At 34.8% G+C, this 12,235-nt stretch overlaps 1 protein-coding gene across 1 annotated transcript in view; it reads left to right on the top strand.

The window, feature by feature from the left end:
- The window catches only part of ZMYM4 (zinc finger MYM-type containing 4), a 61,035-nt gene that overhangs the window by 16,684 nt on the left and 32,116 nt on the right, over positions 1-12,235 (top strand). Inside the window, exons 8-18 of the mRNA XM_065898167.1 lie at positions 1,376-1,526; positions 2,022-2,137; positions 2,568-2,843; positions 3,017-3,167; positions 3,961-4,133; positions 4,900-5,050; positions 5,610-5,750; positions 6,083-6,120; positions 7,481-7,625; positions 10,125-10,243; positions 10,949-11,120. Coding sequence (XP_065754239.1) covers positions 1,376-1,526; positions 2,022-2,137; positions 2,568-2,843; positions 3,017-3,167; positions 3,961-4,133; positions 4,900-5,050; positions 5,610-5,750; positions 6,083-6,120; positions 7,481-7,625; positions 10,125-10,243; positions 10,949-11,120 — 1,633 coding nt within the window. The remainder of the gene's footprint in view (positions 1-1,375; positions 1,527-2,021; positions 2,138-2,567; positions 2,844-3,016; positions 3,168-3,960; positions 4,134-4,899; positions 5,051-5,609; positions 5,751-6,082; positions 6,121-7,480; positions 7,626-10,124; positions 10,244-10,948; positions 11,121-12,235) is intronic.

The raw sequence follows: 12,235 nt of genomic DNA on the forward strand, positions 1-12,235 counted from the left end.
CTGAAACATTGAAGATGGTCATTTCTGCTACTTTTCTTTTCTTCCTTATATAAAACTTATCCAACAAACATTAGATGTGATTCCTGTTTTGAGGTGTTACATGTCCCCTGGGGGAGATGCAAGTGTGTAGAGATGTTACGATAGAAGTGTTACCGGATGTAGAGGGGCACAGTGGAAGCAAGGTCAGTTCTACTTGATAGTTTCAGAGATAACTCTTGACCTAATTCTTATAAATGAAGTTTGTGTTTGCAGTCCTGATGGAGGAGGAAAGGAGAAGTAGGGTTGGAGATACAGAAGAGATTCCAGAATGTAGGAATATGCTCACTTGAATATGTATTTATTTTAATAGTAAGTATAACAGACTTATCGTTGAAGAGGACATAGAGATCTTGAAATTCTCTTAATGGGTGCTGGATATACCTTATAAGTTATCCTGAATGTATGACATGTTAATAGTATTTAGCATTATTTGCTACTAAATCACTGAGTGGAAATTTAAGATAACAGACTCTTTCGTTGCTTATATTTGGACACTTGGGATATGCAAAGTTTCCTCCCACTTTATTGCTTAGAGTGTGCTTTGTTGTTGTTATTATTTGTTTTGGCTGCACCACGCGGCATGCGGGATCTTAGTTCCCTGACCAGGGATCGAACCCACGCCCCCTGAAGTGGAAACGCGGAGTCTTAACCACTGGACCATCAGGGAAGTCCCTGTGCTTTGTTATTATTAGTGGTAGAATATTTGAGTGTGAATTTTCTAGTAAGTTTATTAATTTCCTTGGATTCACATTTCATTGCTATATATAGCACCTTTTGTGGGAAGTTCTTCCAATTCTTTGAATAGTGTAAGAGCATGAAGTCCCTGTTGTGTAATTTTTTAAATAGTGGGTTTTTTTGTTTGTTTGGAGGTTTTGTACAATATATTCTTGCAGCTTATTTATTTTATACATAGTATTTTGTACTTAACCCCATAACCTTATCTTGGGGGAAGGCTCAAATAGTGTGTTTAAAACTATAGCTATAACAAATTAATAAATCCCAAAATTAATTGCTAGGTTGTGCCCAACATATTTTTTAATGAAGTAGAGTAGAGTGGAAAAATATCAAAGTGCATCACATGTTATCATGATATATATTGTTTTATAAAACCTTTCAGTTTTATATACATACATGTTTAATGCACAAACACAAAACCTCAGAAGTATGTGTTACTGGGTCACTTTGTAAAATTTATTTCTTACTGAGGATTGTAATCATAAAAGTTTGGAAGCCACTAATTTAAAATATTTCAACAGTGTTAAGTATAAATATTTCAAAGAATTATGCTTTTACTTGTAACTTGGTAAAAATGAATGTTATTTTATTCTCTTAATAGAAATCAGCCAAAATTACACCATGTGCGCTTTGCAAATCATTGAGATCCTCAGCAGAAATGATTGAAAATACCAGTAGCTTGGGAAAGACAGAGCTTTTCTGTTCTGTTAATTGCTTATCTGCTTACAGAGTTAAAATGGTTACTTCTGCAGGTAATACTGGTTTCATAAACTTTATAAATATAATAGTTGAATAACTTATGGTTATTGCTTTGTTGTTATAGTGCAGATTTTTGTCCAAATTTAGTTGATTTTTAATGCAAATTTAAAATACTTCAGATCTGTGTTGTAAAATATCACCTATTATCTTGATTGCTTATTTTATGTTTATTTAGTTGCTTGCCTATTTGTGCATTCTTTCTTACCAAAAGAATTTATGGCTTTTAAAATGTATTTTCTTTATCTACACCTGATTTATTTCAAGATTCATTTATTTTTTAGTTTCAGGGTATAGACTGTGACAACTTTAAATAAACAGAAATATTTTTAACGTTGTTAGTTTTTGTCTGTATGTGAGGTAACTAAGTTTAATTTCAGTTCCTGCAACTTGACTTGGCCCTTAAATTTTCATGTATCATATAATACTTATTTTCTCATACATTTGTTTACATTTGTATTACTCATTAGTTTTTATTTTGATTTGCTAAGGTGTACAAGTTCAGTGTAACAGTTGCAAAACCTCAGCAATCCCTCAGTATCACCTAGCCATGTCAGATGGAAGTATTCGCAACTTCTGCAGCTACAGTTGTGTGGTAGCTTTCCAGGTATGGCTTCAGGACTCTTCCTTTTCTCCAGTTAGTTGCCTGTGATAGTAAAGTAAACTTATTAGGTGGTTGCTAAGTGCCTGGATTGCCTAAATTTCTACCTCAGTCTTTTTAAACTTGGGTTCTTTGGTCCATCCTATTTTTGGAGGCATGTTATTTAATTGCCTTGTGCGAAATTAAATGGTACTATTATTACCTAGATTATCTCTTGGGGGGATATTATTTTTAAAGAATATTATTAAATTATTTCATTTTTTAATATAAATATCACTCCCCCCATTCAGCTATAAGCTGCTCAAAGGCAGGGATGTTTGCCTTTTCACAAATGTATGTTAAGTGCCTAGAACTGTGCTTGACATAGGTAGGTATTCAGTACCTTCTTGTTTGAACAAATGAGTAGATTGATCTTTTTGTTTGTTTCTTCTTTCAGAATTTGTTCAACAAACCAGCAGGAATGAACTCTTCAGTGGTGCCCTTGTCTCAGGGCCAAGTAATTGTAAGCATCCCTACAGGTTCAACAGTGTCAGCAGGAGGCGGTAACACCTCTGCTGTTTCTCCCACCTCCATCAGTAGCTCTGCTGCAGCTGGTCTCCAGCGTCTTGCTGCCCAATCCCAACACGTTGGGTTTGCACGAAGTGTTGTAAAACTCAAGTGTCAGCACTGTAACCGTCTCTTTGCCACAAAACCAGAACTTCTTGATTATAAGGTAGAGTAAAGGAGCATGATAGAGGGTTCGAGTATAAACTGGTCTATCTGTAAACTTATTTCTGGCTTTTCACCTTTCAGAAATACACTATTTGTTTTGAAAATAAGAGGGATAAAGATTTCCACAAGATAAACCAAATGTTTAATTAGTACTTAATGATTATTTCTTTGCAGGGTAAAATGTTTCAGTTCTGTGGCAAAAATTGTTCTGATGAATATAAGAAAATAAATAATGTAATGGCAATGTGTGAATATTGTAAAATTGAGAAAATTGTAAAGGAGACTGTGCGATTCTCAGGTGCTGACAAGTCATTCTGTAGTGAAGGTAAAGATAGAAGATTATCTTACCTACTGAGCATGTTTGTTGTTTCAAAAGTAGTTGATGATTTAAGCTGTCACTGTGTAAGTTTATTTTATCTTTTGTGTATAACACCAAAACCTTTTTGTTTTGTTTATACTTGGTTCTCTCTTTTCTGATATAATTCTTCGTATTATATAGATGTTAAAATGAAGAAAAATCTCCTCAATGTGTATAGCAAAAAATGGTGGTGATGTGAAAAACATTTAATGTTAGTTTGATAGGGATCCTTTAGTTCTTGTATTTATTTCTAAAGGGAACTGCTTAAGTTTTGGTAGCATCCTAAGATAATACTTTTATTGTTTTAAACATCCATTATGTTTCTGAATATAAATGATCTGAATATGTGAATCAGTGTCTTCCTTATTTAGATGACTATAAGGTTAGAATGTTTTGTTTTACTCTAAAACCATGCAGGATTAGCCTCCTAGGCTAGTGGCTTTCAAACCTTTTGACCACGACACAAACAAGACATACATTTTACATTGTGACCCAGTGTATGTTCACATACCCAAATAAAACAAAAGTTTCATGAAAGAAAACTGACTTTTACCGTATACGATGCACTGTAATATTTGCTCTGCTGTCTTACTTCGTTTAAAAACGGAAAATGATAGTATTAATCCTCTAAATTGATCTCTTGATCTACTAATTGGTGAGAACCCAAATGGGCAAACTTTGTTGTAGGACATTTAAATTAAAGATGTAGATACTTATTATTTCTCCCTAATGTTAATTTTATCTTCTCTGATTTTTTTAGGTTGCAAATTGCTTTATAAACATGACTTGGCAAAACGCTGGGGAAATCACTGTAAAATGTGCAGTTATTGTTTACAGACATCTCCCAAATTGGTACAGAATAATTTAGGGGGGAAAGTAGAAGAGTTTTGTTGTGAAGAGTGCATGTCCAAATATACAGTTCTGTTCTATCAGGTAAATATCATTCACATTCCTGGGTTTTTCAAGTCAGGGCATATTTTTCCCTTCTTTTTTTCTTTCAAATAGTGTGAAGGGCAATTAATGATTTAAAACTTTTAAGTATTAAATGTATTCTGTTCTCCTCTAGTATTAATATAAGATTTTAAAAAGACTTTAATGTCACTGAAGTTACATTTGTTTTTAATTTCCTTGTAGAAGACATATCAGTCTTAAAACATTAAAATATTTAAAATTATATTCATTTATTAACTAAAATGAATTGTGTTCGGATGTCTTTAAGGAAGATCGGTTTATATCCATTTCACTTATTTTAAAATTACTATTTATTGCCATCTCTATAATGTGGCCTTTTTTAATGTACAAAATAGTTGATAGGTAAGTAATTATTTCCAAATTTAGGATCGTTAACCTTCATTTTTTAAAAAACTGAATTATAGTTGAGGTATGATATTATTAACAGGTATACAATATAGTGATTCACATTTTTTAAAGGTTATACTTCATTTATAGTTATTATAAAATATTGACTGTATTCCCTGTGTTGTACAATATATCCTTATAACTTATTTTATACATAATTGTTTGTACCTCTTAGTCCCCTACCTCTATATTGCCCCTCCCCCCAGGATAGTTAACCTTCATTTTTGTGATCTAAATTCTAAGTAAATTTCTTCACTTGTTACCTGTGGCCTGCTTTTATTCCATCAGACCATAGACAGTTTGTTTTTTACTTCTTTACTATCTTCTGTTTCTTTTTCAGATGGCCAAATGTGATGGTTGTAAGCGACAGGGTAAGCTCAGTGAGTCCTTGAAATGGCGGGGAGAAATGAAACATTTCTGTAACCTGCTTTGTATCTTGATGTTCTGTAATCAGCAAAGTATGTGTGATCCACCTTCACAAAATAATGCAGGTAAAATTAAACTTTAGTCTTTGGTCAATGCCAGGGACTAACTACTGTTCTACAAGTTGAGAACATTAAGTAGTTGTCAATAATTTCATGAAACGTAAATTTCATTCTATTCAAATGACATTAACATTTAGATCTCTTTTTGTTTAACACCTTAGATTAATGCCCTGTAAAAACGAGTTCTTTTAGTTTTCCCTGAGCATGTTGAGTCAAATAAACTCTGTAAGAACTTTATGGGGAAGAATAGCAGTTAATGTTTTGTAATTGAAGACATACATCTTGACTTCCTTAGAAAAGGATTTGAGAGAAAGAACATAGAATCTAAATCACATAGCCTTTTAAATATACCACATGCATAGTTATGCAAGAGAAAGTACATGGAATACTTTCAAGGTTCACTAATTAAAAAACAGAAAAAAATCCAGTTAATCCTGAAGTGACACTTGGCTCCAACAGAATTTACTCTAACCTAAAAGCATTGGTTAACCTCCTTGAAATGTTGGTTCTGTGTATGTGCATATAAATTACATGAGATTTTCTTATTTTTGTTTATTTTAATCAGGAAGTGTTTCCATGGTGCCAGCTGCTTCATCAGGGCCCCCATCTCACAGAAAAGATTCAACTCCAGTTATAGCTAATGTAGTATCATTAGCAAGTGCTCCTGCTGCTCAGCCCACAGTGAATTCTAACAGTGTCTTACAAGGTATGACTTGATTTGAAAGCATTTATCTAGGCTTTTTGAGGTTGAATATAAGGCTTCTCTACTTTTTTTGGTCAGTGTTCATTTTCATGTGTTTGTCACATTCATATTAGGAATGGTGGCTCACTATGTGCTGCTATGGCATTAAACAGTGTTTTTGTAGCTTCCAGATCTCTTTTTCTCATATTAGGCTTTAGGTGTTACTCTTCCCCTGAATCAAAGTAAGATAATACATGTTTTTATTATGAAACTTTGTGTGTTTTTTCCAAATATCAGCTTTTAATACTAATGTTTAAATAACAAGATCCTACATTATATGTTTTTATTTATATCAGGTGCAGTTCCAACAGTAACAGCGAAAATCATTGGGGATGTAAGTTTTATTATTTTTATTGGTATTGCCACTGTCTTTTCCCTTTTTATGCAGTATGAATATATCTAAGGTGATTTGCCCTCCTTTATTTTTTGTTTGTTATATAAAACAAATTGCATGAGTTCAGGAACAGGATTTTCTGGTTATTTAGTTAGGTCTTTTATGTACTTTAATTTCTTTGAATGCTTGGTATCTCTATCATAGTAACTATATAATAGTTACTGAAGGTTTTTGTTTTTGTTATTTTTTAATTGTACAGAATTAAAGTAAATTGTACAGAATTCAGGCATAAAAGGTTTGGGGGGCATTTTGTAACGTAGTCAGACTGTAAATAAAGTACTTATAAAATATAGTTTATTTCCCACTCAGTGTAGATTATGCTATAAATAAGCATTCCTTTTTTTAAAAAAAAATTCAATATTTTTGTGCTTTGTCTCTTAAAAAAAGAAAAAAATAAATAATGAGAAAAACTTATGACTAGAACAGTGGCATTTTTAAAGTGTTTCCTGGTCTCTGGGATAATTTTCATGTCATCTTTTTTCAGGTTACTTAAATGATCATAAGTGATCCTATTACTTCTAGTTACCTTGAAACTAATTTTTTTTTTTTTTTTGCGGTACGCGGGCCTCTCACTGTTGTGGCCTCGCCCGTTGCGGAGCACGGGCTCCGAACGCGCAGGCTCAGCGGCCATGGCTCACGGGCCCAGCTGCTCCGCGGCATGTGGGATTTTCCTGGATTGGGGCACAAACCCGTGTCCCCTGCATCGGCAGGCGGACTCCCAACCACTGCGCCACCAGGGAAGCCTGAAACTAATTCTTTTAAGACTTAACTCAGTCAAGAAACAACAGTTCTCATTTTAAGCTCAACCACCATTGTTACTATTATTTTTTTTTTTGCGGTTCGCGGGCCTCCCACTGCCGCGGCCCCTCCCGCTGTGGAGCACAGGCTCCGGACGCGCAGGCTCAGTGGCCATGGCCCACGGGATCCCCCCGGACCGGGGCACGAATCCGTGTCCCCTGCATCGGCAGGCGGACCCCCAACCACTGCGCCACCAGGGAAGCCCCACCATTGTTATTGATCAACAGTATATCACAATACAAACAGCATTTTTCTTGGTAAACAGAACGGGTAATTAGATACATTCAGGGTCAGTATATAGTTATCAAAATATTCCTTTATTGCTATTGATATTTTAAGAATATTATATTCCTTACATATTTAGTTGAATATTTATATTGTGTCTTCCAAGTAATTCCAATACAGTATTTCTTTTGAAATTATATTTTGAAATATAATATTTATAATGTTTCTTGTAATTAATGATAAGCTTTTGGTTTCTGACTTATTTTTTTTTTACTAGGCAAGTACACAAACAGATGCCCTCAAACTGCCACCTTCCCAGCCTCCAAGACTTTTGAAGAATAAAGCTTTATTGTGCAAACCCATCACACAGACCAAGGCCACTTCTTGCAAACCACATACCCAAAACAAAGAATGCCAGACAGGTGCGTTCCTTGTGCTTTCTTCATTTAATTTTTCCTAGGGGAAAGTAATGTGGGATCTGGTTACATTAATTAAGTGCCTTCTATTTTATAGGTGTTGTGTTTGGTTGCTTATATTCGCTGCCCAATTGAGTTCTCACGATATCCCTGTGGGTTAGGTATTTTCATCAACTTAACAAGTTATGGCAAAGAGAAGGTAGTTGATAATACCATACTCTGAATGCTTCATTTAATTTCCTTATTCATGATAGTGTAGTATTATGGGTAAGCATAGACTTTGGAATTATATAAACAGGGTCTTAGTTAAGAGGAAGTATTGTTTTCCAGAGCACCCTTAGGTTTGAACTTTTCCACACTCTTATTTCAAATAATGTCAGCTCCTTTGGGGAGAGCTTTAGGGCTTTCTTTTCTTATGAACTGCCTCTACCCTCTTTGAGCTACTACTTTTCTGAATGATGGGCATGGTGTGAGCTTCTGATCTTCTCAACTTGCCTCTCCTAGCATGGAATCTCTGCCCTACAAGTGATCTGGGGTGAAGGTAGTTTGTACCCTAGTTTTCTTGGCCTGCTATTCCTATAGTAGGTTTTCTCTTCGTGGGTGGTAGCTGTACTCACTAGGAAATTAACCTCTTTAACCTGGAGTTAGAGGGGATAAGAAATGATGGTGGCCTGTCCCTCCTGGTGAGATACAGTAACCCTTGATGGGAGCTGAAGGAAGAGGAGCCCATTCTTTCTGGTCTCACCCATTCCAAAGTGGAGTTTCTATCATTTTTAGCTGGCTGAGGCAGGGGTGTGGAGCAGGTAGAAGATCAGAAGTCATAGATGCCTACTGTTCTTACTGTATTTAGTAGATTTTCTTGAATAAATATTTCTCCATTTGCTGTATACCTTTAGGACAATTTCCAAAGAATTTAAATGGTTATTTTTTAGGTTTTCACCAACTTTGCTTGTTTCCCTAGAGAATTGGGTCTCTGGCATGCTGCCATCTGAAAATACCAGAATTTTTAAAGTGGAAAGGAATCCTAGATTCTTAGATCTGGAAGGTTATCCTCTAAGCCAGTACTTCTCAAACATTAATATGCATGTGAATTATTTGGGAATGTTACTAAGTGGATTCTGATTTAGTGGTGCTGAGGTTTTGCATCTTTTAAGTTCCTGGGTAATGTCAGTGCTGCTGATCCACGGATCATGTTGAACAGCAGGGCTGTAGATGACTTAGTCCTGTATTTTTATTGTATCAATAGTGACTTTATAAAAAAATCATTTTTTTAAATATTTTTTTTTATTTATCATTTTTTTTTTTTACAGTAGGTCCTCGTTATCTGTTTTAGATATAGCAATGTGTACATGTCAATCCCAAAATAGTGACAGTTTAGCATTATGTAGCTTGGTTATCAGACATCTCTAATCGGATAACTTTTTTTTTATGTCCACTGCACCATGGTAAAATTGATCCCATATTATTTCCCACTTCTAACCCTAGTCAAATTGTCAGCTTTTCACTTCTTTTTACTAGCATTACCTTTCTCTTACATTAATGATTTTACAGTTATCTAACATATTTTTCTGGCCTACAGAAAAGACTCTGTAGATAGTTGTTAAGTAATTGAATGATTTCTACCTCCATCCTTCCCATTTTTTCCCTACTCATGTTTAAGTTAGTTCCCAAAGTTCTGTTTCCTTTTTTTTTAAAATATCTTAGAACCTCTGCTGTGTATACTTATTTATTTTCCTGCAGGTATCATAACCACCCTAGTTCAGGCCCTCATCTTCTTAGCTCTGTATATTGTAGTTGCCTCCCACATTGTATACTTTCTATTCCATGTGAAGATGGCAGCCAAATTAATCTTTTTAAAGCCATTTTCCTCACATTACTTTGTGCTAACCAATCTGTAGTAGTTCCCCACTGTCTAATGATTTTAAATGTGTATTATAGCCTCACAAAAATGGCCCTTCTACCTATTCAGTCTCCTCTTTAACATACACTACTTATTCGTGTTAAGTTTTCTATACCTTTCTTCTAAGATAACTATTCCATTCATCCATCCAAATTATATCCTTCATTCATCTTATCCTCGTATCATTGATAATTATTGTGTTGCCCACTTTTTTTAGTGCTGTTATACTCAAGCCTTGCTGTTTCTCCTTTCTGTGAATTCCTAGTATCATAGATACTTCTTTTTTTTTTATTTAATTTTATTTATTTGGTTGCATCAGGTCTTAGTTGCAGCATGCTTGTGGGATCTAGTTTCCTGACCAGGGATCAAACCTGGGCCCCCTGCATTGGGAGCACACAGTCTTATCCACTGTGCCACCAGGGAAGTCCCTCATAGATACTTCTTTTGAACTGTAAATGCCCACATGCTTTAAAAATTTTTTTTTAATTAAAATTACACTTCTTTTGAATTATAAGTCTTCATATACCTAAAAAATTTTTTTAAATTAAAATATCATTTCTAACCCTCTTTGTTTTTTTGTGGGGTCTTTTTTTTTCTTCCATTAGAAGACACTCCAACTCAGCCCCAGGTTATTGTGGTGCCAGTTCCAGTACCAGTGTTCGTACCTATACCTCTTCATCTTTATACTCAGTATGCCCCAGTCCCATTTGGAATTCCAGTTCCAGTGAGTAATCATTTAGAGATTAAGGCTAATTTAGTATGCATTTTTCTCAATTAAGATTTGACAGCTCCATAAAAGTACTTTTTACTTGTTGGTAAAATATACCTGACTCTGGTTGGCTGTTAATCATACTGTTATATTACTTATATATGGAATATATAAAGGACTGCTTCTATTTGTACCCTGCCTTGTCAGAGGAGGTTATGATTTAGCTTTTTAAAAACATTTTAAACACGAAAGACCACTAACATAGAAAAAGATCAGAAACAGTGTGTGAATGTTAGAATCCTAGATTGTAGCAAGAATGAAAAGAGGAATACTGTGATTTACAGGATTCTGACTTTTCGTTAAAGAAAAATGTATTCATTTTTTATTGGAAATATATATTTTCTCGGTACTGAATTCTTAAGAGAAACACTTGTGTGAAAATATTAAGCAAGAAATATAGTCAAAAACAAAACAAAAATTCATTACTTAATTATTCTTTTAGATGAGTCAGAGATACGTTAAGTATCCAGAAAAGCACTTACTGAATTTCTATTTAAATGGCTGCAGTCTTATAAAAACAAACTAGCAAGACTATTTTAACCATTAGCAATAGAAATATCTTGAATTTGTTTATTAATAATTTTTATATTTAAATGATCTCACAAATAATAGTTTTGATGGTCAACCAAGAAACTCTTCAGTCTATCCTTGGTCTTTCAGATGCCTGTCCCTATGCTTATTCCATCCTCAATGGATAATGAAGATAAAGTCACTGAGAATATTGAAGACATTAAGGAAAAACTTCCCTCACATCCTTTTGAAGCTGATCTCCTTGAGATGGCAGAAATGATTGCAGAAGATGAAGAGAAGGAGAAGACTCTATCTCAGGGAGGTTGGTATAATTTTAAAGTAAAAAAAGAAAAACACACCTATAAATTTTTAGGTAGCTCATGTAATTTTAAGTATTAGGCAGTCAAGGAGTTTCTAAAAGCTTTATTTGTTTTTAAATATGAAGTCTATGGGCTTGTTAAACTTGTTGATAACTCTGGAGCTCTATCCTGTTTATGAAAGAAATCGATACGGTTTCTAGTTCTTAATGATTCCAGAAAAATAACTTATAAATCCATGTTTCATGATCATGTTCTAGTTTTATCCCCTGCAGTCAAAGCCATGGTCCCCAGATAAAAATTACTGTTGTAAAATAATCAGCATGTTGGTAGAAGGTAAAAAGAATTTTAGGGTGGAAAACCATTTGGTTCAAAATAGCCTATAGATAAATACCATTTTATGAGTGTAGAATAATGAACAGTAATTAACATTTATGTGCTTGCCGTACTCTAGGCATTGTCCTAAATGCACTGTGTGCGTCACCTCATTTAATTTTCACAACAACCCTATGAATGAGGTACTGTTTACTTTAGATTCCTCTTTTGGAAAATAGGCTTGCCATGGGTATGAAATCAGGAAATAATGGAATCAGAAGTTGGATCCAGGTTTGTCTGACTCCAAAGAAAGGATTTTAACCAGAACTCAGTAGTATAAATTCCAGAAAGGTTTCCAGCCTTATTTAGCACTGCCTTGATTTTTGGATATAAGAAGAGATAAAGGAAATGGTGTTAAAGGGAGTTGAAATGTATAGGTGAATTTTTGCAATGGCGTATTTTTTTTTTAATTTATTTAACTTATTTTATTTTTGGCTGCATTGGGTCTTCATTGCTGCACCGTGGGCTTTCTCTAGTTGCGGTGAGCAAGAGCTACTCTTTGTTGCGGTGAGCGGGCTTCTCACTGCAGTGGCTTCTCTTGTTCCAGAGCACAGGCTCTAGGTGCACAGGCTTCAGTAGTTGTGGCTCGCGGGTTATAGAGCACAGGCTCAGTAGTTGTGGTGCATGGGTTTAGTTGCTTTGCAGCATGTGGGATCTTCCCAGACCAGGGCTTGAACTCGTGTCCCCTCCATTGGCAGGCAGATTCTTAACCACTGTGCCACCAGGGAAGCCCACAGTGGCCTTT

This window comes from Phocoena phocoena, chromosome 1 (genome assembly GCF_963924675.1).
Source record: "Phocoena phocoena chromosome 1, mPhoPho1.1, whole genome shotgun sequence".
Lineage (NCBI taxonomy): Eukaryota > Metazoa > Chordata > Mammalia > Artiodactyla > Phocoenidae > Phocoena > Phocoena phocoena.